General features: G+C 52.6%; 1 protein-coding gene across 9 annotated transcripts in view; it reads left to right on the top strand.

Annotated features, from left to right (window-relative positions):
• Window positions 1-24,925, top strand: part of MAP4K4 (mitogen-activated protein kinase kinase kinase kinase 4) — a 158,992-nt gene that overhangs the window by 90,858 nt on the left and 43,209 nt on the right. For all 9 annotated transcript variants that reach the window (XM_087823742.1, XM_087823746.1, XM_087823748.1 and 6 more), the window contains exons 4-12: window positions 3,295-3,420; window positions 4,641-4,751; window positions 8,368-8,458; window positions 9,986-10,116; window positions 11,979-12,033; window positions 13,387-13,465; window positions 16,873-17,048; window positions 18,024-18,096; window positions 19,469-19,679. In XM_087823742.1, the coding sequence (XP_087679868.1) occupies window positions 3,295-3,420; window positions 4,641-4,751; window positions 8,368-8,458; window positions 9,986-10,116; window positions 11,979-12,033; window positions 13,387-13,465; window positions 16,873-17,048; window positions 18,024-18,096; window positions 19,469-19,679 (1,053 nt within the window). The remainder of the gene's footprint in view (window positions 1-3,294; window positions 3,421-4,640; window positions 4,752-8,367; window positions 8,459-9,985; window positions 10,117-11,978; window positions 12,034-13,386; window positions 13,466-16,872; window positions 17,049-18,023; window positions 18,097-19,468; window positions 19,680-24,925) is intronic.

Here is a 24,925-nt window from a genome sequence, read left to right as displayed (position 1 = left end):
TTCTTATTGTTGACAGTATTACAGATGTCCCCCATCCCCCCCTTACCATTACCCTACCCCCCAGCTACCAAACTTGTTTTTAACTAATGTCTAAAGGAGGTATGAACTCAGAAGTTGGTTCATTCTTACTCTAAAGACCACATAAAACACCGTATTAATAAGCATTAGTCATAACTAGGATTCCAGCTGTAGCTGTCTCCAAGCCGATGGCAGGTCCTGCATTTCCGATGCTTTCTCTCCAAGGTGGGCCCTCATTAGGAAGTGGCAGTGAGGTGCCAGATGCCTCTTCATTTCATAAGGTGTGTATTGGTCACCTGTTGTGCCCGCAGCAGCAGGAGTGCTCTAGGCCACGGTTCCGTTGCATACGGTGTGTGCCTGCCTGCAGCGCCCTGGCTCGGGGATGTGCAGGGCGCAAGGGCGCTGGCCACGTTTGCCAGTGGGCACATTCAGTGTGTTTCACGGGATAGTGCCAAGTTCAAGCCTGTAAGAATTTTTAACTGTATAAAATGTGTAAGAATGATAAGTTGGTGGACTTGAAACAAAAAAAGAAACAGTACAGAAGCTAGTGGACAATCCTGTGTTGCTCAGGAGGGGTCGCCCTGGAGAAAAGAGGCAGCACCTGCCCGGTCGCGAGTGAAACCTGCTGGCGGAGCCGCCTGGGTGCTGGGGCCACGGAGAGCTCGGCGCGTGGGGAGCGGGAGGTGGGCTCCTGGGGGTTGAGACGGCGAGCCTGCTGCCAGCCAGATGCTCAGAAGTTAGGGGAGGGACTGGCTGCTCTCACCACAGAACAGAATTACACCCAGTGTTTTTAGCTCCCCGCTCTCACGCAGCGTTGGTGTTTTTGTATAGTCTTCATACCCAGGTCTTTGCAGGGTTTCTGATGAGTGTAAAAAGGGCAAACAACCTCATCCCACTTTCTCCTGACCCAGCTGCGGGACAGTGAGGACACTGGGTCTTACTTTCCAGGCCCCGGTGTCCCAGGAGCACACCCCATGCCTTCCCGACACCGGCTCGCTTATGGCATCGGCGTGTGCCGAGCCCTGTTAGGAAAATCTGTCGTCTTGACGGCCTCGCCGGGGCTGTGCCCGGCTGCTCGGGAAGCCACAGGTACGGTCGGGAGCGGCTGTGGGGCCTCAGAAGAGAGCGGGTTCCCGGGCCAACAGGCCGCGTTGCCTGGTCACCGGGCGTGCACCGTGCGTGTGAGGGAGGGCCTGGGAAGGGCAGAAGGAAGGCTTTCTGGTGGCCTGGGCCTTCTCTTCTGTTTGGGGCCTGCTTCCTTCTGCCTTTTGCTAGTAAAAATTGTCAGCCTCCATTTGGTATACAGTTCCTCTGAAGAAAGACCCCAGGTAGATGGGTGTTACTCTGTAGCACTAGCCAGGCACACCCGGGCTTCGTTAGCTTTAAGGTCATTGTCCTGGTTGTCAGCGTCACGTGTCACTGCCACTCAGCACGGCCATGGTGGAGTCGCGGGCGGAGCCGTGCGCACTGGGGCGACACCCGGGCACAGGGCTCGGAGGAGCCACTGTGCAGGCTGTTCTATGCACTGCACCTTGGCACGTGACCGCTTGTATTTGCCATTGTCACCTCAGACGTCACACGGCAGCCATGCCTGTGAAACACGCTGTGATGTTCTCCTTTCCGGGCAGCCTGGCGCCACCATTGGAGTGGCCGCTCTGGGAGGACTACCCTTTTGTTCTGCGTTTGGTTCTAACGCGGTTGTTGTACAACTGGAAGTTACACTTTAAACGATTGCTTCTTCTATTTTTTTCATTTGGTCGTCATTAGTATCTGATTAACAGTGTTGCAGCTTTTATCTTAAAGAACAGTATTTGCAAACAAAACTCACTTGCGTCTGTGGGTCCTTATGAGTGCCTCACAGAGGGCGTGGGCCCTCGGAGATGCCAGGCTGTGACAGTGGGCTCCGTGTGTGTGTGTCACCCCCTTCCTGTTACGGTGGCCCTGCCCGTCCCCCCGTGTGTGCCTGCGAGCAGTGCCCTCCCACGCACGCCGCCTCGTGGGGCACACGTGCACCCGGATGCTCAGAAACCCGCGTCTTCTGAACAGCAATCGTGCATGGAACGAACGCGTCGGTGCAAACAGTAGGGACGTTTTAGGAAACCCGTCATCATTTCCTTTTGAAAATATATGTAGTAAAGGGAACCCGGTTATCAGATTCTTCTCAAAATCTTTTTAGTTTTCCTCCAGCCAGCCAAGGCTGATTTTCTCTCCTGCAGCTTCTCTCTCCTGTCTCGCTTCAGTTCTGCTTCCGCCCCTCCCGATGCTTCCTGTTTGCGGTTGCCTGGCAGAGCCCTCTCCCTGTGCCACACGTCTGCAGCGAAGGGCAGGATGGGCTTGCTGTCAGCCTCCCGCCCAGGGCTGGCCGCCCTCTGCACTTACAGGGCACCGTGTTTCAGTTGTCAGACCTGTGTCGGCCTCTTGCCTTCATTCCTCCTGTGATCGTCTCACATACACCCTGCATTTCTTCCTCTGCTCACCTTTTTTTATAGAGCAAGAGGCTGGAGAGGAGCTAGTCTAGACCAGCCTGCTGTCCCCCAGAGGTGTCTTGTCACTGGGGCTCGCTGCACTCACCTGACTCTTTTTGGGTGGTGGCGTCCCACTGGGCCTGCCTTGCCAGAGGGTGGGGTGTGGGGGAGGCTGCCGGAGCCCCTCTCCTCTGCCGCACGTGCCCAGGCGGTGTGTCCACAGCGGGTTCTAGGAAAGAAATAGCCTTTGGTTGAAGTGAGTATCAGTCAATTCTCTCCCCCCCCCTTTTTTAAATAATATATCTTTATTGATTTCAGAGGTAGGAAAGGAGAGGGGGAGAGAGAGAAAAACATCAGTGATGAGAGAGTCATTGATCGGCTGCCTCCTGCTCGCCCCCAACTGGGGATCGAGCCCACAACCCGGGCACGTGCCCTGACCAGGAATTGAATCACGATCTCCTGGATCCTAGGTCGATGCTCAGCCGCTGAGCCATGCCCAGCTGGGCAGTCAATTCTCTTTTTTCTCCCATTTTTACAGTGAGCCAGCTGAGGTCCACAGAAGGGGAGTAAGTTGCCTGAGGCTCACACTGTCCGTGCAGGAGCTGGGCCCCAGAGCCCTCTGCCCGGGCGGCCCACCCCCTCACCCCCACGCCTTGTGCGTGCCTCGCACGCCCGTGATCGCATTTCAAGTCCCCCGTTCCTGCACGGGGACACAGGGAATGGACTGGAAACCTCTGTTGCTGCCTGTGGGGAGGGGGAAGTAAAGTCACGCACGTTACTCAGAAGCCACACGTTTTGTTTTTGTCTTAAGGATGAAGAAGAAGAAATCAAACTGGAGATAAACATGCTGAAGAAGTATTCTCACCATAGGAACATCGCGACGTATTACGGCGCCTTCATCAAAAAGAGCCCTCCGGGACACGACGACCAGCTCTGGGTGGGCGCGGGGTCCTCGCCTCCCGCGGGGTCCTCTGGGCTGGTGGAGGGTCGGGGCCTCCCGGGGGCGAGAGAAAGGCGAGGCAAAGGGGCCGAGTCTGCTGTGTGCCTTGGGCGGCTGGGTTGACATTATACTGACGTTTATTTTGATGTTGATCTCACCTTGCCTGGAAAAGAGTTAAATTTGTGTTTTGGGAATAAAATGGCATGTTTTAAAAGGAGTGTAACCAAAGAGCAAGGAAATTAGGAGCTTGAAAATAAAAGCAGAAAAGTATAAACTTAACTTACGGACATAACATGGAAGCTGAACTGAATGCTTCTTTATCACCTGGAAGCGAGAGACAAATCACAAGAAAGCAAACTTACGTCAGTCATTTTTAATAGTACCGGTGACATAGTTCATTAGAAACAATAAATTCCAGGGAAATTTCTGGGCTTGACACATGCAAACTTTTCTCTTACTAGACCCATTTATGTTCAAGATGATGAAACAGATACTGTCAGAAATATGGTCATCACGTTAGTTATGCCCGAGGTTCTGGAGTTAGAAAGCAGGAAGATAGATTAATACTGCTCCTAATTTTAAACAAAGCCATTCTAGGGAATTTGCAAAATTAAGAAAATCCAAGGGAAGCAGTTACTTTTCATTTCCATTGCCCAGATGTCATCATAGTTAAAACTTCAGTTCAGTTGATTTTTCTAGGTGCTTTCAAAAACATACTTGTGTTCATGTTGTTCAAACATTTAGATATAGTATATAATGTTTTTAAAACTATGTATTGCTTTAAAAGAGCGTTTCTCTTTTGTTCTAAACCCAATCCACGTAAGATAGTTTGGGAATCATAATAGTTTGAATTTGGCAAATGAGAAGCAGTGTTAGGGAGTATTTGCATCCGATTTCTGAGATTGGGCTTGATATGAACAGAGTGGTTGCCCCACGCCCGCGTGCTCAGGGCAGAGAGCCCTCGAGCCTCTACACGGGGACGGGCTCTGGGACGTCAGAGGCCTGCGGTCTCCTGCACCAAATGCACACAGTTAATAAATTGGATGGTGACGTGCTCTCAGTAATTTGAATGCCTCCAAAATGACCCTGTGCCCGGATCTTCGGGAGGGGCCAAAGGAGCCCGGGCTGTGTGCCCCGACTCCTCCTGGGTGTGCGCCGCTGGGGTGCTGCCCTGCCTGCTGGGGCGTGTGGTCACCGTGTGCGCTTCTGCCCTGCAGCTCGTCATGGAGTTCTGTGGCGCCGGGTCCATCACAGACCTCGTGAAGAACACCAAAGGGAACACGCTGAAGGAAGACTGGATAGCCTACATCTCCCGAGAGATCCTGAGGGTAAGGGCGCACGCTCGGGGCCCACGTGTGGCCTTGTGTTTCGTGTTCATTTTCCTCGCACCAGTTGTAACTGGACAGATTCTTTTCTTCTTGACGCCCAGGGGCTCTTTGATAGTTTAAGCTACGTCATGGTTTTGATCTAAAGAATCAGAGTATCCTGGTAAGTATCTAAAGAAAGTAGATTTACACCAGAATAGAATTTCCTGCATCTCCAGGTGATAAGGAGGAATTCCCAGTGGAGGAGGGAAACGGTCGCTGCTGTTTGATGCGGATCCTGTATCTGAGCTGGAGAATCGCTGTCAGTGCGCTGAGTGCTGGTTTCAGAGTCGTCTTGTGGACTTTGGCCTTAACTGTTAGAGCCTGTTGCAATATTTATGAGGACAGGCTCCACTGTTAATGTTATTTATAGCCAATTAGAAAGTTGGCTTATGATCTTAGCGTCAGTTTCTGAGCTGCTGTTACAGCAGCTTCTGAATGATTCCCTCCAGCAGCAGAGCCGTCCTGCCGACAGGCGGAGGCTCGGTGTTGCGGGCTTGAGACGTCTTGAGTTGCCTGGCCTGTTTCAGGCAGCCAGCCCGCTTTTCTCACTTACCCCTGAATCACAACTCAAAGGACGAGGTTGGGTTTCGTTTACCACCACATTTGAAAAATAAGACTATAGAGTTGAACTGGAATCTAATTGTTATTCTTCTCTCGCTAATAAAAAAATTTGTTACTTTATTTTTTATTTGTAGGTAAATTTACCCCCATTTTGATATTGAAGTTTCATAGAGGACTGCAGGTTAAAAAATGCCATGTAGAATTCATAGAGATAGGTTTTAATTTCTTTTTATTTAGATATTTTACACAGCCCTTGACAATAGGAAATTCCCTTAAGAAAACCAGTTGTGGGAATGAGGTGGGGAAAACCATTGCTTTATAATCACGGTCAGGTTTTATTATTGGAACATCAGGGCTCTGCCTTCACGTTACTCCCGGGAGCAGTCTGAAAGGTGGGAAGAAGTGCTCCCCGAGCCACGGTGGAGGAGCTCAGGGTGCAGTGTGTGTGTCGCCGTGGAAATGGAAGCCTGAGCCTGGTGGGCAGGCGGGGAGCCCTGGCTAGGACTGTGGGTGCTGGAGTTCGATGTGGGTGTGAGCCCCGCCCCGCTGCCTACCTGCTCTGCCCCCCTGGCTGCCGCTCGGGCTTCAGGACCTGTTTTCTTCATGTGTGAAGGGCAGGCGCCACGCGGCCTGGGAAGGGAGTACCTTATGAGAATTAAGTGGGCTTGTGTGTAGGGATCCTTTCCTGCAACGTGTGGGAACACAGCTAATTCTCACTGAGTATTAGTGGTCATTCCTCTGCTGCGAGCACACCCTTGCGGACCTTCCTGCGTGGCTTCCAGGGCAGGGTTTCTCAGGCAGAGAGCTAGGCTTCAGTGTCAGTGTCCGAGGCATCAAACGTACTTCGGATGCGTTTCCGAGACTGCTTTCGTGTGCACAGGCCAGCGTTGCGGACCCAGCGTCCCTAACAAGTGTCTTTCGCGACTTTATCACCACTGGCCTCAAGCGGCATTTAACAGCAGCCCAGGCTGTGGGAGGCTTGATGGACATCTTGCTGAGGGGCAGCGAGCGTTCCCACCTCCGTGAGCCCGTGAAACCAGAGCTTCCTTCGTTTACAGCGGGAGTTGCGTGTGACAAAGCCTCAGTGGGCTTGGAAGACGGCCCTCTGGGAGAGCCCGGGCCCGCGAAGCTGGCGCGGACGCGCGAGGGAATCACGGAGTCGGGGTGAAGAGCAGGCGGGGCACTGGGAAGGGAGCGCCCAGGAGGGGGAGGCAGCTCCCCAAGCCTGCGGCACGGCCGCGACTCCCGCAGCTACTCCTCTCCTCGGTGGCTGTTAACTCAGGCTGCTGCGTGAGGCCCCTCGAGGGAGAGCCTCGGGCGGGCGTGTGGACGCCCCGGCTGCCCCCGCCTCCCGAGGCCGGAGGTGTAGGACAGAGCCAGCCCGTGCGTTCCCGCCCCCACGCCGGGCTGCGCCGCAGTTACAGCCGCGCATTTCGATAGAAACCAGTATTTTCTGTGTACTGGGGCACTTGCAGCCTTTTGTAACCAATACGGAAGGACAGCCTTTGACCGCTCCTGTTCCCTGTCACGAAGGAGATGTGTTCCTGTGCATTTGGATCTGTCTTCCCTGCCTCTGCTAAGAGAGGAACTGTGGGAGTCGCTGCCACACGGGATTACCCCGTCCCTCCCTGCCGGGCACTTCATGCGGGAAACTGTGTCCCCTGCTCAGCACAGCCCGGCCCAGCGGCACTGTGCTCGGTGGCCGCCCTTGGCACTAGCACAGGGCAGGGACGTTTCTTACATACGTGGCTCTAAGGGACAGAGTCCAGGTCACGTTTGTCTGAGGACACTTGGGTATTTGTGTTTGGTGCTAAGATGATGCTGTAAAAGTGTCAGAAGAGATTTGTGAAAGGTATAGAATAAATAATGAATGAAGGAATAAAAGTAGGAAATACAGGTATGGAAGAATTAGGGAGCGACATAGGTTTGTCTTTTGCTGTTCAAAGTTATTTCGTGCTGAAGGGAGGAGCTTCCTTCCTAACTGGCGCTGCGGTGCCGTGGTTTTTGGTGGTCTTCCCGCCCAGCCAGTGCTCCGGGTGCAGCATGCGTGGCCCGCATGGCGGGAGGGGAAACTCCCGTCAAATGCACGGTCCCAAGTGGGCAACTGGGAGATTGTTTAGAAACCACTGTGCCAGGAAGACGAGTGTTGTAGAGTGGCTGTTATGTTTAATTCATGGCCTACACAGTCATCATAACAACAAAACCCACAAAAAATTAAGCAGGAAAATTAAACCCTAATGTTTAATCTTCACCTTTTAAATTGAGCCCTTTCAGAGTGAGTAGGTTGCTTGTATCTAAAGCAGACGGGCTCTCAATTTGGCTTCTGTAGCTAAAGATGGAACAAGTAAATGAGTTGTGAGATGGTGCATTTTTATCTTTTAGACCATATTTGGGTGCAAAACGTGGTTGTGTTCTTGCTCCACCTGTCCTAAGAGACCTGCTCTTGGGCTTCCTTCCAGATGCAAGGTCATCAAAAAGCACTACATGCCAGTAGGGTTTATCTCTTTGGGAAAGAAATACTTGAACACAAAGGTCTTTTGATGGCAGAATTACTTTACACTGGTAGAGGTGGGATCGACCGACAGTGGCCGTCGGTCACTGTGCTGTGGAGGCCAGGGTCAGGTGTTAAATCCCATGCCCCTCTTCACTCTCCCCTGGGATGTGTCTCACTCGAACATACCATGGCCTCATCCACTGAGACATAGATGCGCAGCCTGGGGAAGGCCCCACCCTGTACACAAATAGCACAAATTACAGCAGAGCAGGCACAGGGGCAGCTGGGACTTGGAGTCGCTGCCCACAGGGGACCTGCCCTCGAGTGGGAGGGTGGGCCCTTCTCTCTGTCTGTGGTCTTATGGGTGATGTCTTCCTGGAAGTGCACTGGGATTGATTGTATGTTCTAAATGTGGTTCACAGAGCCGTTGGCCCACACGTGCCCTTTGTCATAAAGGCTGTGTTCTTGGTTATTTACTTATGGCCGGAAAGCACTCAGGTTCGGGTCTTTCTTCCTACCCAGGGACTGGCGCATCTTCACATCCATCATGTGATTCACCGGGATATCAAGGGCCAGAACGTGCTGCTGACCGAGAACGCCGAAGTGAAACTCGGTACGTGGAGGCTGCCGCAGGGTCTGGTCCTTGCACCTGGCTCGGACCAGCAGCACTCCCTTCCCTGTTTGCACGTAGCCAGAGCTCAGCCTGCGGCCCACACGCCCTTTCTGCCCCGTAACGGTGGGAACTGGGCTTGTTGCTTCGCCTGGCTGCCCCTCCCGCCCCTCGTGCTTCTCCCTCTGCTCTGTTCCCCGTGCAGTGGACAGACTGGAGTCTAAGTCGGATCAGGGCATTTTCCTACTGACAGACCGTTAATGGCTTTCTGTTTTATTTTGAATAAAGTCCACATTTCTTACCATAGCTCATAAAAAGCCATGGCCCCTGCTACTTTTAAACCTCGTTTTGTGATGACCCTAACTTTTCTTTTCTTCCTCAGTCACTGATTTTTAAGTCCCTTGGAACTTGCCGCAGGGCCTTCTCACATACTGTTCGCAGTCTCAGAGCTGCAGCTTTCCCTCCTCCTCACGGGCCGTCCCTGACCCTCTGGCCTGTGTTGGGTACCACTGCTTGTTCCTCCATAGTAATGTTCACAATTTATAATTGTAGAGCTATTTGTTTACTTATATTTCTGACTCCTTTATGAGAGTATGAGTTCTGGGGGTGCAGCTGCCAGGGTTGACCTCTTTGTGGGGTGCCCTTCTGCAGCACCTAGTGCCATGCCGTGAATGTAGTAGGTGCTCAGTACGCGTGCGTGGCTGGGTGGGCGGGCGGGGCTCAGGGCCGTCTTCCTGGAGATGGCCTTGCAGTGGCTCTCGCACTTCTCGTTTCCCTCGCCTGCACCTGGACTTGTTCTCACCCCACTTTCATATAATACCTCTCTCAGATTTTTAAACAGAATTAACATTGAGTCTTCTTCCAGTAAGGCATCACAGAAAAAACTCTATGCTTATACGAGCCTAGTTCCCCTTTAAAAACTTGTGGGCGCAGTAGTTACACTTGAGAAATAAGGTCTTCATTGCTGCTCTCGGCACGGGGCCTGCACTTGTGGGCCATCTGCGGAGGACTAGTCTGCCCGATTGGAGAGTCCCCTCAAAGCTAAGAGTTGGCGCTCAGATTGTCCTCATTCCTGACCGCGCAGCGGCTGTGTGCTCCCCGCGTGGGCCCGTGGTGCCAGGGCTGTGGCCGTCTCTCGGTAGCCGCTTGGTGGCCGCCTGCTGTGCTGCCCAGGCGGCGGGACTGCGCTGCCTGGCCTGCGAGCCTGTCTCTGAGGGGCGTGCGCCCCGAGAGCTGGCGGGGCGGTTCCCGAGGATGAGCGCAGACGGGAATCGCGCCTGTGACCGAGTACCCCGCCCTCCGTAGGGGAAGCGCGGGGGGCGAGCAGGTCCGGGCGCCGCCGCCCCCCGGCTGAGCGCGGGCTTGTTGGCCCTGCACTGGAAGGTTGCTCCTCATGTTGGGGACCTTGAGGTTCCCGTCCACAGGGTGTTCACAGCTTCGGTTCACCCTGAAGACACTGCGTCCTTCCCTTGATCTTGTCTTTTACTTGTTTGTTCGTTGTGTTTTACTTTTCCTTTCTCTCCCCCCCAGTCGATTTCGGGGTGAGCGCTCAGCTCGACAGGACTGTTGGGAGGAGAAATACATTCATAGGCACCCCCTACTGGATGGCTCCTGAGGTCATCGCCTGTGACGAGAATCCAGACGCCACCTATGATTACAGAGTAAGAGGCGCCCGCTCGCTGGGCCTTCGCTGGGCCTTCGCTGGGCCCCTGCCAGCCCTGGGCGGTGGGGCTCTGCCCGCAGGCCGTCCACCCCGCCCTCCTGCTCCCTGGGGGATGTGGGCGCCCTGTCGCAGGTGCAGCTTTGCCAGCACAGCATTTAGAGGCCGTTCTCTGTGCATTCCGCATCGCCGCCTGTCCTAAGTCATGCGGTTTCCGGGGCAGCCAGGGTCGCACTGCTGTGCATACAGCATTTTGTCATGAGCAAATTAAACGATTCTGCCCTATTTGCTGTCCTCTTTATCTTGAAGAATGTCTCATAATCACGTTTATTTTTTAAAAATTATTGTCAGAATACATAGCAACAGCTTAGAATTTTAGAGTATTAAAGAGCATTTCGGCTTTGATGTGGTACAAGTTATTTAAATTATTAGTGGCCTCTAGGGACTTATGTCAGTACTGCACTTTGGATGCCCGTGTTTGCTCTTCAGACTCGGGTTGACTACGTTAACCAAACTGTTCTTTAAAGTTCCCTTACCTTATTGAACGAGCCAGAGTGGTTAGTGCACCTGTTAATGTTCAAAATTGAGTTCGCATCATAACACTGTCCAGTGTACCACAGTTTTATTATAAATACCCAATTAGCAAAACTCAGTTTAAGCTATGGTGCAGAGGAATTTTTATTTTATTTTTTTATTTGCTGAAGAATTTTAAAATAGATTATAGATTCTGTGACTTTTCATTCTTTAATACATCATTCTGTAGCTCCAAAATTTGCAAACATTTTCCAACATACCCAAAATATTTTCATACATAAGTAAATTAAAAATAACTTTTAAATACAAAATCTGAAGTTAGACCCAGCTGATCACCCAGATGAGCAAGATCGCCTCAGAGGAGAGGTGGGTTTGTGCTGTGTCCCCCCAGGGGGCACGGAGCACCTGCTGTCCTCCACAGTGTGGAAAACACCATAAAAACAAGGAGAGATGTGTGGGTCTCTGCTAATGCTTGTAGTCAGACAAACGTGTTTGCACTCTGAGTAATTACAGGTTATTTGAAACCCCTTAAACTGAACCACTTCAGTGATTGCCTGTTAGGATAGCAGATAAGCAAACGGACCCTCTGATAGCAGCCCCCCACTGCCTGCTTTAAAGATCTGGTTTGGATTTTGAGAAGTTGGCTGATAAACCTTCATTCGTTCGTCATCGAGTGGTTAGTGAGTGCCTGTCACATGCGAGTCACAGTTCCAGGGACACAAAGGCGACTAAAACAGACAAAAGTGCTTGTCCTCATGGAACTTATATTTGGGGAATTAGGGTGAAATGCAGCTTTTAAAACTAAGAAAAGATTCCGTGCACAGAGAGGCCTTGACGTAGTGCTCCTGCCTCAGGAAGTGTGAGGGAGAAAGAGGGACTTGGCCTTGTGGCTCCCATTAGTGAGCTGGGCTGGGTTTCCTTAGCACTGTGGGCCTTTCATAGCTCTCCAGCCTTTAAACTTTTAGCATCTTCGTTAAGTTTGAGATGTAAACATAAAAATAAGCGTATACAGGGCCAGGGCCCTAAATTACTGAATGCTTGTAGAGACGTGCTGAACAGAGCAGGGGCGGCTGCAGGGAGAGAGGCGCTTCTGGGGACGCCTCTAGTTCGTTCATAGATGTGAGCAGTGCTAATTAACCAATCTTATCTTTATTTTATTTATTTGGAAAGTATTCTTACAAATGTGTTTGTGCTTTCAATTTCCTGGCAAGCCTCTTTTCAGTGTATATGCCAAAGAATGTGTTTATAGTATTTGTGTGGGTGACCAGCAGAGTCGAGCTAGGGGCTTGTGTCTGATATACACGTATAACTCGCTGTTTCCTTTTGCAGAGCGATCTTTGGTCTTGCGGCATTACAGCCATTGAGATGGCAGAAGGTGCTCCCCGTAAGTAGCATTCTTTGTAGCGGTTGTTATATGTAACTTAACCCTAGTTTCAAGGCTCCAAAAAGAGCAGCTTCATGGATAGACATTTCTGGTGGGCGTCAGGTGAAGGAGTCATAAGCACAGTGAAGCTTTAGGTGTGAGAGGAGCCCCTGGTGCACACGATTCCTTTTGGAGATCCCCCTGAGCCCCGTAGGCTACGGTACCCTTTATTTAAGTTGTGTTCAGCTGTATGACCTGGTAATAGGCAGTAATTTTTCTTTTTACAACTTGAACTTAATATTCAGTGAAATGGGTCCTAACACATGAAATTTAAGTATTACTTGTGTTTTGATTTTACAAATAGAGGCAAAACGTTTTATCTGCAGAATAACTTTTTTTGGTATTCCCTGTGAAATTTTCTTCTGCTTTGGATTAAATCAATGACAACTTCATAAAACTGAGTTTTGATCAGGGAAGTGGTAGAATTGCAGAGAGCAGGAAGAAATAGCATTTTCTGCTGGTTCTCCTAATAAAAAGGGATGCACAGAGAACACATAACTGTCCTGTACATAGTTGTTGCTGAGGAAATTTTTGTTGAATGAATGAGAAGAATTCGTTCGCAATCCAGAAATGGATGTCTGTCCCGAACACCGTGTTCCCTGCCGTTTCCTCCTGAGGAACGGAGCCTGTGCCCGGCCCTCTCTCTGGGTTTTCTGTTGCCGTGGGAATAGTGTTATCTTAGCCCCCATGTCCCAGCTGCCTTGTAAGACTCTCGGGCAGGTTAAGAAGCCCACGGGAGCGGCCGGTGCCCGTTGTGGATAGTGTCGTGTGCACGCATAGCTGGCCTGCCTTTATTGGGCAAGTAGTGGGCGTGCAACAGTAACTGCGCGAGGTCAGCGCCCCCGTTGCGCCCTAACAGTTTTGCTGTTTCACAGTAACTGGCTGTATCACCAAACACAGGACGCTCCTGGAGGGCTCGGCTGTGCTCGCTGCGGCCAGGCGTCGTGTGAGCCTTCGCCAGCAGTGCCTGATTTAATCTCCACAACAACCCTATGAATTAAAACTCTTTCCACTGTAATCCTGTAGATGATTTAGTAAGCTGTTGATTCTTTTAACACTTTGAATCAGTGTTTATCTCTGATTCACGAAAACTTTCCAGTGTCTTTGGAATTGTGTATTCCTCTTGTGGTGCTGGTCCTCCTCATATTTTGCTGTGTTTAAGTGGGGAATTGGGGTGTGCCCAGGGCTCCGCTCGTAAGGAGATGTCTGGGCGTTTGACGTGAAGGGTATCGGTCGGGGCAGCGCTGGGCGCGTGGGCGAGCCGGGGGCCGGGCTGAGTGAGTGCCGAACTGACACGCCGTCTCCTCTCCCCAGCTCTCTGTGACATGCATCCAATGAGAGCACTGTTTCTCATTCCCAGAAACCCGCCTCCCCGGCTGAAGTCAAAAAAATGGTAAGCTACCAATGTTTTGCTGCTGCTGTTTTCTTAAAAAAAAAAAAAATTGTTCCATTTTACTTTTACTTCGAGTCAAAATTCTAGCCACCTGATTCCCCGGGAACGGAGCTGGAGCCCAAGACACCAGTTGAAACGTGTGCTGAAGCTTTTGTTTGTTCTCCTTGATAGACGCGCTCTGTGTTACAGAACAGCGGTGGCCACGTGGAACGCCGTGAAGGAAAACGCTCCGTGTTAACCTCCAGCACACTTCTAAGTGTAATACACCTCTGACCGCTTTGCATTAACAAGCAGAGCTGCATGGCCTGCAGTTCCTCTGGTGAAATAGGATGTGAAAGTCAGTGGCGGCATTTACTGTTGTTACTGGCGGGCGTGAGGCCGCAGCCCTTTCCTCGTCCTGGGGCACAGCACCGGAAGGCCCCCGGGCAGCCCGCCCCTCTCCCTGCAGCGCTCAGTTATTTGCTAAACAAGAATGTGTTTTGTGGAGAGCCAGTGACGACCGTCCCGGAGGAGAGCCGAGGCCGGGCTCGCGCTCATGCTAAAGCCGTGGGGGGGAGGGCAGCCTTGGCTCCGCGCTGAGGATTCTGCCGGCTCGCTCCCTCCTGAACCGGGCCCTCCCTCCCGGCGCCTGTGTGCACCGAGCTCCTCTGCCGGCCCGTCTCCCCGGCTCATCTGTCTTCCTGACGCCTGCTCCTGGTGGTTTGGTTTTGTTGCTTCCTGGAGCTGTTTTCCAGTCAGTGCTGTCTCCTGTCCAGCTCTTGACTCTGAGTCTGACCCGTGCAGAAGCCCTCAGCCTCAAGCCTTTTATTCTGGCTTTGTCTTAGCTGTCCGCTCGCCCTGCTCCCCTCCGGATGCTCTGCAGCCCCGTCCGTGGTGTATCCGCACACGCGTGCTCTCACTGGCACACCTCTCCCGGCACATTTCACCGCCGTGCCCCACCCTGTTTGTAGACACTATTTTTTTCATCCCTTTAATACTGTCTTTAACCACATTCAACTCCAGAAAACGAGGCCGCCAGTTTTGAGAGGGTTTTTAAGGCCGTACAAAGTTGCAAAGGTTTTAGCCCCAATGGCCTCCTGTGTTAAAACATGGTAGCTGGACATCCATGGCGCCCTCCCTGAGGGAGACCGAGCCTGTGTCGCGGACAGCGCCAGGGAGCAGCTGCGGGCGGGCCACGCTCCCTGGCGGGTGCTGCGCCCACGGAACTCGCTTTCCCTCCTTCTGTCGGGTTTTACGAAAGACAGCTCAGCTCTGCTCAGGGCGCCTCAGCCCCGGGGCTCCGCTGGGCCTCTGACCAGCCTGAGCGTTACTTGCAGTTTGGGATTAACCACCATGCGCATGATGCACGAGGTGGAGAGACGGCGTAGGTCACGACGGACTCTTCCGTGTCCTCACCCTAACGTTCTCCAGCTAAACGTGACGAATGCATTTTAATCCGCGGTTCCCGTTTCACCCGAGTTTTCTAAAGTGACGAGATGGCCACAGACACAAAGTCCTTCCTTCCTCCCTTTATGATTGTGTCTTTCTGTCACCATGTAAGTTTCTTCTGTTTCTGGAGAAGTGGCTCCCAAAGTTGGTCCGTGAGGCCGTTGCCAGCAGAATGTGACGGTTGATTCTAAAGAATGTATTGTAGACCATCGATTCCCGGAGGGCCACCTGTAGACATGGTACCTGAGGGGGTGTATTTTTAATGAGGCCCCAAAGGGGCCCTTGTGGGCATGGGGCTGGGCGTCCCCCACAGCTGCGTGGCGCCCCGCCCAGCCCCCGTTCGCCACAGGAGAAAGTAACAACCTCCTTGAGTGACTTTGGGGGCCCTTCTCCGAGCTGACCCCCAACCTGCTTTTCTGTCTTCCACTTTTCATACTCGCTTCAGAAAGCGATTCATTGTTCCGAAGCTTCCTCTTTGTTTGCATCGTCCCTCTCCGCCAAAGGACGGCTTTTCTCTCGGCGTCTGCGGAACGCCGGAGGCCCTGCCCCGGGCTCCCCGCTCCCTGCCCCGGGCTCCCCGCTCCCCGCCCCGCGCGCCCCGCTCCCCGCCCCGCGCGCCCCGCTCCCCGCTCCCCGCCCCGCGCTCCCCGCTCCCCGCCCCGCGCGCCCCGCTCCCCGCTCCCCGCCCCGCGCGCCCCGCTCCCCGCCCCGCGCGCCCCGCTCCCCGCCCCGCGCGCCCCGCTCCCCGCTCCCGGCCCCGCGCTCCCCGCTCCCCGCCCCGGGCTCCCCGCTCCCCGCCCCGCGCTCCCCGCTCCCCGCCCCCTGCCGCCCTCCTCGCCCTGAGTGATGGTGCCCTGCTCTCCTGTGTGCATAAACGTTCTCCAGTTTATTTCTGGTGCGGACTTCTTAGATCCAAGCATAAACACATGTAAATTGTTGATCCATAAATATTTGTTGAATTGAAAAAAATAGTGAGTTTGAATGAAAATACAGGACAATAGAGGCGATTCTTAACAGCAGTAAAGTAATTGGAAAGAATGGAACTAACTTCCTAATTTACATTTTAAAGAACTGAATAACTCATTCATTCAACAAAAATTTATTACATACCCATGGTGGCCCGCCACCCTCGGTGTCCGGCGCTGCTGGCTGATTGGAATAGGAACCGGGGTCTGACCTGCGCCCCCTCACGCCAGCAGGAGACAGAAACACGAGGGCAGAGTCCGTCCTGCAGGCAGCCCGGGAGGAAGGCTCCTTGCTTGGGGCACGTGGGTGGAGTGTTTCGGGAAAACTTATCAAAAGAGAGGCCCCCCGAGCTGGCCTCTCAAGGTGGGGTGTCTGGGCCAAGACAGGGTGAGGGTCATCCTGAGCCAGGAACCTCTCAGCAAACATCCACGTGGCTGGTCTGATAAATGTGGGTGTCAGAGTGAGTCACTGCCCCCCTAAAACGGTTGTTCCCAAACCTGTGCGTTAGCGTGAAGAGGGAGGGAATGGCCAGTTTGAGGCTGATTGAAATGTCATCGTAACAGGCTCAAGAGCCCCAGCACTCGCTCGCTTCCTGGGCTCCTCTGTTTCCATGTTCCCCTTGTCTCCCAGGCCCCAGGAGTCTGCCTCCACCTGCCTCACTGCAGCAGAACTTCTTCACCCCTCCCCTCCCCAGCCTCTGCAGTTGAAGGATTAATGAGCAGCATCAGATTTAAGCCCGGTTTGTTTGAAGCAGACTTTCCTCACGGCTCAGTTTGTGGCGTATTGCCAGGGATGCGGCCGACCTTTAAGCAGTGTGGCTGCCGACCTTTAAGCAGTGTGGCTGTGGCGCTCCTGGTCCCGTGTCCCGAGGTCCCGAGGTCCCGAGCTCCTGCTGTCCCCACGTCATCCCATGCGTTTGCAGGGCGCACGGTGACCCTGGGCTCTTCTCTGATGTTTTGGAGCTTTGTTCTTTGTGGTAGAGATTTGATGGCCTCTGTTACTTCCTCTAACAGGTCCAAGAAGTTTTTCAGTTTCATAGAAGGCTGCCTGGTAAAGAATTACACGCAGCGGCCCTCCACAGAGCAGCTGCTGAAGCACCCGTTCATCCGGGACCAGCCCAACGAGCGGCAGGTCAGGATCCAGCTCAAGGACCACATCGACCGGACCAGGAAGAAGAGAGGGGAGAAAGGTATGAACCGGGCCCAGGTGCCCCTGGCCCCGGGCGGCCCCACGGCCTGCGCGCCTGGCCGCGCTGCGGCTCCGATCGTCCGGCCCAGGAGAACTGACGTCCGCAGGGAGACCGCGCAGCTCGTGTGCACACATGTTGCAGTGTCCGCGGTTACACGTAATACAGACGAAACCACAGTTTTAGTTCTGAGTCTTCATTTTTCTTTCCAGGAAGCTGATTTTAAACTTAACTCTCTGGGAGAAAAGTTAGAAATGTCCTTTTTGCTTGTGAAGAGACTTTGTTTTATAAATCTTTCCAGCCTCTCTTATTTGGTTGCTCGGTGGAGAGAAATTGCTCACTGAAGGCCAGGCACTGACATTAAGTTCAGGGTCCCACGGAATGGACTGACTTTTGGGACGGGGCATAAAGCCTGCCAGAGTGGAAGCGAGTTACTCCTGTTGAAGCCTAGTCTGGTCTGAGGCGAGCCAGCTTGTCCCCGGCTGTGTTGTGTCATCGGTTTCTCCCTGACGTCACCTTATAATAGTGCGAACACTTGGTTTGGTTTCTTCTGCCCTAAGTGCCCGCTACATGCTTCACTTCCGTCAGCCCAGCAGACTCTGCTGTGGGCACTTTAGGGGACCCCGACTACTAAAAAGAAATGTTTTCATTGCCTTAGTTTGGGCAGTTAAATCTCCTTCTTTTGAAGGTTGGCATCAGAGTGGGTTTTCCGAATTTGCTGACGCTCTTGGGCCATTTTTGTCCTGTGTTGGGGGCTCTGCCTCCCCTCAGCCGTGCACCCCGTGGGGGTCATCTGACTGCATCAGAACCCGGGGCGCGGCCACCGCTCCTGGGGGAAGGTGCCGCCCCTCCCCCCCAGCTCCCCACACACGTGTTTTCACCAAGGACGCGCTGCTTGTCTCCCGCGGGGCGCTCTTGGGGCCGCCGGCCCTCCGTGCGCGTCGCGGTTTGCGATGGCCCGTTCACCTTTCTCCACAGACGAGACGGAGTACGAGTACAGCGGCAGCGAGGAGGAGGAGGAGGACGTCCCTGAGCAGGAGGGGGAGCCCAGGTAAGGCGGCGCCCGCGCCCCTCTCCCCTGAGCGCCAGGCTCGGACTCACCGCCCGTAGTGTGGGCCAGTCTTGAATGACTTTGGAAGCGTCCTGCTGTCTCCCACGGTGCTGTTTTGGGAAGGATTCCCATAAACGTTTCCCGTCTGGGTCCTCTTGCCCGGCCACCCGTTACCCCCTCCCCCGCCCTTTGGAAACGTGCGGTCGGGTCTGGTCCTGGGCAGGGGGAGCCTGCGCTGGCGTCGTTAGCGAGGCTGGGACGCAGATGTCCTGCAGGGTGAGCACTGCCCGGCACACTCAGCCGTCGCGCCTGGGCCAGGAGGGCCCCCGGAAAACGCTGCCCTTTCCCCAACACCGTTCCTGCCTGCTCTGCCCTTCCCTGGGCGGCGGAGCAGCTCGGGCCCCTTCCTGGGGCACGTTCTCTGCGCATCCGTCTCAGCCCGGTGGGATTCTCCCTGCTTCCCGGTGCCCCGCGAAGCAGAAGGCTGGCGAGTTGGAGTATGAACCTCACAGCAACTCGTTCATCCAAGAAGAGAGGATTTTAAAATTCCAGTATTGGCCTTGCCGGGTTCATGCTGTAGCTACACGTAACTCCCATTTTAGCACAGGCGGGTAGGAGGGCGAAGGCCTGCGGGCCCCTGTGTGCAGACTGGCAGCTTGAGGAGAGCGTATCAGGAGGTTGGAGGATTGTTGAAAACACTCTGAAATGTCCTTTTCTCACAGAGGAGATCCTAATCCATTTGAGACTAAACTTTTGGGGTAATTTGAACTGATCGTATGAGCAGAATTGTTTTGGGATAGGAGCGTCACCTAATGAAAGAGGCCGTGTAAAGAGATTCACTTGCCGTGTTGCTCTGGATGCTTTGGGGGGGAAGGAAGACCAGCAAGGGAGGTGCTGCTTAATCAGGGTTTAGTTCTTGGGACTCGCAGGCACTCAGCTGCTGACCCTGGAAATGGGCGAGTGGGAGGGAGCGCAGGGTAGGACTCAGTGCGCCAGGCGACGAAAACGAGGGTACGTGAGTGCTGGAGGTGTCGCTGGCGTTTCTTTCCTGGCCGACCCGGGCAGGATGTCACCTCTACTGACGGGAAGTACGGTGGCCAGACAGGGACGATTGCACCTTTAATTTTAGAGTTTGAGTCACATGAGAATCCTCGGTGAGATGTCGTCCAGGCCAGAGTTTTAAGATGTTTATGAAATGGGTAAACGCATAAATACCATTGGGTTGTAGGTGTAGTCATGGCCACGGCTTTATTCGTTGGACCTTGGAGCGGGGAGCTCGTTAGAGGGTGATGGGGTTGGAGCCGCGCGGGGCTGGGGTGCGCCCGCTGCAGGGGCGCCGAGCCCACCGCTGAGCGCCCGCTTCCGCCCGCAGCTCCATCGTTAACGTGCCAGGGGAGTCCACTCTCCGCCGGGATTTCTTGCGGCTGCAGCAGGAGAACAAGGAGCGCTCCGAGGCTCTGCGGCGACAGCAGCTACTTCAGGAGCAGCAGCTGCGGGAGCAGGAGGAGTACAAAAGGCAGCTGCTGGCCGAGAGGCAGAAGCGGATTGAGCAGCAGAAGGAGCAGAGGCGGCGGCTGGAAGAGGTAGGGAAAGGGGGTCCGGGCTGCGCCCTTCCTCATCCCCGTCGGCGGCCAGGCCCTCCCGGGCGTGCGTCCCCGGGGGCCGCGCAGCAGCCTGTGAGGGAGGCCGGCGCCGGGGCGGCAGCTTCACCTCCCCCAGGCCTTAGAGAGGCTCCTTGCTGTAGAAACTCCGGGACCTGCCCCACGGTGGCTCCTCGTGACGCCGGTGGAGGCCGCGGCCGGGCCATCGATCGCCTCCTGCTGGCCCGGGAAGCTGGCTCCGTCCCGCTTCAGTCGCCAGCTCAGGCGTGGCCCGGGGGCTTTCCACTCGTGGCCTCTGGGTTCGCGTTTACGTGTACATTTTTTCTGAAACCTCAGTTTTTCACATGAAAAACATTTTTGTACAAATGCCCTAACTTCAGGTACGTTTAAGAGTAAGGGGTGAAGAGAAGGGGATGCTGGGTGTGACAGACGCCGTCCTGTAATCGTTCACGTGGGACTGGGTGTGTCCTGTGGGGGAGCCCGTCTCGTACGGCCTGCCCCTCGAACTCGGACGCTGTCAACATAGGAGATGTGATTACAGCTTTTTCACTCTTAACTCACAGAAATTACTTTCTATATTTCACTTGGGGCTTAAAAGAGTTTTTTATTTTCTTTTTCTAACTGCTTTTCTTACATATTTCAGAGCTCCAGGTTTCTTATTCGTGATGGTTTCTGTTCATTTCATTTACGTACCTCGTTTCACCTCTATCTTTTGTGCCAGAAAAAGAATGCAAAATATACATAGATACAGTGTCCACACAGGGCTTTATTCTATAAATATGGTAAGAGCACAAGCTGTTACCCAAATTACTTAGTGTATTTCATGGGGTGAGTCTGTGTTTCGTTTTCTGTGTTTATAACCCGAATTCTGCAAACTTTATAATTCGCCCCTACTTTAGAAAGCAGTGCCTGTCTGACAGAGAAACTGGGAGAGTCACCTAGAGTTTGTGGAAGAAAACAGGCAAAACTCCCTCTGTAGGCAGGACAACACTTCTACTTATGTAACTCTCCTTGTGGTTTATTTGTGTACTCTTGGAATTAAAAATATATATATATTTTATTGATTTCAGAGAGAGCAAGGGAGAGGGGGAGAGAGAGAGAGAAACATCAGTGATGAGAGTCATTGATCAGTTGCCTCCCGCACGCCCCCTGCTAGGTAGGGATCGAGCCCGCAACCCAGGCATGTGCTCTGACCAGGAATCTAACCGAGATCTCCTGGATCATAGGTCGATGCTCAGCCACTGAGCCACACTGGCTGGGCCTCTTGGAATATTTTTAAAGCTGCTCTCAGTGCCCTGTGAGGTTTGCTCAGGTTGCAGGACCATTGGATTTCCGGGGACGCTTGAGTTTCAAGGTTCTTGCGGTTGCTTACATAGAATGTGCAGCACTTTTCACTGTCCTGTTAACCCTGGGCTGCACCTCCTCTAGCACGGGAGCAGGCCTGCTGGGCGTGTGTAACTTGCAGCCGAGGCCACTCAGCAGAGCCCACTGGGGTGGTGAGCCCGTGCCCTTCCTCCGCCTCTGCACAGCAGGGAGGCCTCGCAGAGGGAAGGCCCGCAGTGGCCCTGTGCAGGCCAGGAACAGGGACTTCTGCTCAATGAGAGCTTTGCACTCGCTCCTTATGTCACTTAGCCCTTTAATGTCCGCTTCTCAGAAAAAGTTCGAACTCAGAGTCACCTTTGTGCAAATCCTGACCAGAAAAGAGGGAACTGGGAACTGAAGCGGGAATGTCTGCATGGATTTGACCCCTGGTGTGGGTTCTCGGTGACCTCACTCAGTCCTTCGTATTGGCCTGGGTAGTAAAGCATTATCTATTTTCTAGGTCCCAGAAAGATAATTCGGGAATATTTGAGCCATAAATGGTTTATTGGCATTAAAGTTTCAATCAGGACTGTTTGGGGAATAGGGATTTCTTTTGTTACTAACAGTAGATAAAGGTGGTCAACCTCACTCGTAAGACAAATGACAATTAAAACTGAAGGAGATAACTTTCTACCTGCAAGTGGCAAAAAAAAGAGTCCGGAAGTTGAGGCTGTGGGGAGCCCAGTGCAGATCCCTTTCCTGGGAACTGCCACAAAGTCGGGCCCCTGGGGAAGGACTTCTGCCTTCCCTCCTGTGTCCCAGCCCCCTTGGCAGGTGAGCTCACTGCCTCTGCCCCCGTAGTCCTGCATCCTGAAGAAGCGTGGCCAGGTGCTCAGGCCCCTCCTCCTTCAGGGCTTTGGAAAGTGCTGCTGGTGGCTTCTCTCCCTGGCTCCTCTGAGCACCAGGGTCTGGGAAGTCCTTGCAGATTTTTGAGTCTCTCCCAGTTTTGCTGAAAACAAGTTTTTTGTTCACGTTTTCCATTTTCTTTCTTTTTTTTAATAATATCTTTATTGATTTCAGAGAGGAAGGGAGAGGGAGGTGGAAACATCAGTGATGAGAGAGAAACGTCGATCTGCTTCCTCCTTTGGGCCCCCGACTGGGCATGGAACCTGCAACCTGGGCGCTTTGACCGGGAATCGAACCGTGATCGCCTGGATCCCAGGCCGATGCTCAGCCTCTGGGCCACTGGCCGGGCTCCATTTTCTTCATTGCTTTTCCCGGGGGAAGGGGGGGATGCCGAGCCCACACAGCTGCATTTGCCCTGGCAGTTTCCCCCGTCCGTGCCCCAGCCTCCCTCTGGACACACTCAGTGTTTCTTACCTCACTCTAGTATCTCACCCAGATTCAGAGCCCTGTGTGATCAAGATTTCCCTTCAGCAGAATGTTTTAACATCACCTTTCTTACTTAGATACAGCACCACAGCCTCGGCTCATGTGGAACTTTGTCTCTAGCTTCTAATTTGCCATAAAAAGTGTTCACGGGCCAGCTTTTTCTCCCATTCTATTCTCACTTGTTTTTCTTCTTTTTGAGCAAAAATGAAGACTGTGTAATTGTGTTGTCATTTTATCCTCACGGTTTGTGCTCTTTTTTATCGAGTTCTGACTTGGTGCCTGTGGTTCTTCCTCCGCCCTCCCAGGACAGTGATGTATTTGATGACAGTGCTTTCTAATTCTTTTTATTTTTTTTTTTAAATATTTTTTATTGATTTTTTTATTTTTTATTTTTAGAGAGGGAGGAAGGGAGAGGGAGAGAGAGGTAGAAACCGATGAGAGAGAACTTTGTCGGCTGTCCCCCCCGGGGGCAGAGCCTGCGGCGGCACGTGCCTCGGCCTGGGTGGAAGCCGTGCCCTCTTGGTGCGTGGACAGCGCTCAGCCACCAAGCCGCACCAGCCAGCCTGTTTACCACTCTGTCGAAGTTCAGTAACAATTTTAGACAAGATGTTGCTATCAGTAATCGAAGTCAAGGTTGCTGCCTTAATCGGGGTACTTTGGATATGTTTTTGAACCTGTTACGTGTCTAACTAAGGTTCCTGTCCCCCAGCCCCGCTTCTTCATTTCGACCTCATGGGAACTGCGAATTCCTCCTTTGTCTGTGGTTCACGGTGCTACTTCTACAAAGAAAGCCCGGCACTGCCTCAGAAGCACGCTCTTGTATTTTCAACTGTGTATAAATGACCTTTTTAGTGTAGGTGGGAGTCAAAATCAAGCTTTTTATCTCACATTAGAACTTACCGTTTTCTTAATAAAATAACCCAAAAAAGTGAGGAAAGCTCAGTTCCCTGTCTTCCAGCCCTGCCTTTTGCGGAGGTGACCCTGGCATGTGCTCACAGACCCTCGAGCTCCGTTGTCGGCCACGCGAGCACGGCCTTGCCTGCGTTTTCCCTTCCAGTTCTTATCCTCGCCAGAGGGTGTTTTTTCCATTGATTTTTAGAGCGGAAGGGGGTCGGGGGAGAGACACAGCCATTGGTTGCCTCCCGCACGTGCCCAACCGGGGCTGGGGATCAAACCTGCAACCCAGGTACGTGCCCTTGACCGGGAATCGAACCCAGGACCCTTCGGTGTTCAGGCTGATGGTCTACCAGTGAGCCGCACCAGCCAGGGCGCCCTTTCTGTTCTTGAACAAACGCTGCTGATGGGATATTCAGGACTCACCTGCTCAGGCTTTTTCTGCAGGTATTTAAGAAACGAACTTTCTGTCTTTATGACCTTTCCTTCCAAAGATTTTAGCAATGGAGTTGCCATTGTCACTTTGTGATTTGGGGGCCTGCTTGCCTCCAGGAGGGAGGTCAGGGTTGTGTGAGCCCAAGCAGTTCCTGTACTTTGCTTCTCCTTCCACCCAGAGGACACTTCATTTCTGTCATTTCTACAAATTCCAAAGTGACGAAAATTTTAGAGAGGTCGATAGAAATTGAAGAAATTAAAAATGAAGGCAAGAGAAAAAAATTTTCTATGTGAAATGGGGTTAGTACTGAAGCTAAATTGAAACATTAGGAAAACGTAGAAGTTTCTAAGAAAGAAATTAATACACTGTGACGCGTTTGCTGTGCATTTCTTGGCTCTGAGGCATTCAGGTCCTCACTTCCAGAAGTCGGGGCTGGCGCTGCGTGTCCAGCATGTACCTCGGGTCCTGGAGGTAGCGGCCTCTGGAGCACAGACTGGTCACGAGAGGCAGTCAGTTTTTGCTAAAGCAGCTGTAGTTAAGTGGACCTCACTTACCAGTATCCGAATTTAGAAAAGTTTTCAGAATTGTAAGGTCAAAGCACTGCTTTTAAATACCAAACAAGGGAACTCAAAGATAAAGCATCTTTACTCAGGCACACTTGGAAACACTTCATTAAGGAAATCTCTCTATAACTTGAGAGATTCGGAAATCACTTTGGCATCATGCAGTTTCTCAATTTGTTTGATTTTGTTTCTAAAGAATGACTTAAGAAAATGACAGTGACCTCACTTTGCAGATGCTTTGAAGCGTCATGTTTATACTTAGCAGGGTAAACCCGAAAAGGCACGTTTCTTAGAGTCTCCTGGTTTTGTTATTTGAAATCCCAGGCATAAAGTTAATCCAGGAAGGGAGGGTGTTACTCAGTGGATATTTTATTTTTGGCCATTTTTTTTTTGCAAGAGGAGAGCTTTCACATTAATCACCTAAGAGGATATATTTGCTAAAGCTTTTCTTTAACTTTTAATTACCCCCCAACCCCCAGTTGAGGGCCTGTTCTGACCATAGTGATTTTTATGGTTGGTAGTTTAAATTCTTGCTCTTGGTCCAATTTTCAGTTTCAAATCCTAGAGCGTAATGTGGGAGAGGAGCCTTTGTCCTTGCCATGGCCTCCCACCAGGACGTGCTTAGTGGGCCAGTCCCTGGA

The sequence above is a fragment of the Miniopterus natalensis genome, chromosome 13 (assembly GCF_054644295.1).
Source record: "Miniopterus natalensis isolate mMinNat1 chromosome 13, mMinNat1.hap1, whole genome shotgun sequence".
Classification (NCBI taxonomy): Eukaryota; Metazoa; Chordata; class Mammalia; order Chiroptera; family Miniopteridae; genus Miniopterus; species Miniopterus natalensis.
This window is presented reverse-complemented; position numbering and strand designations above follow the sequence as displayed.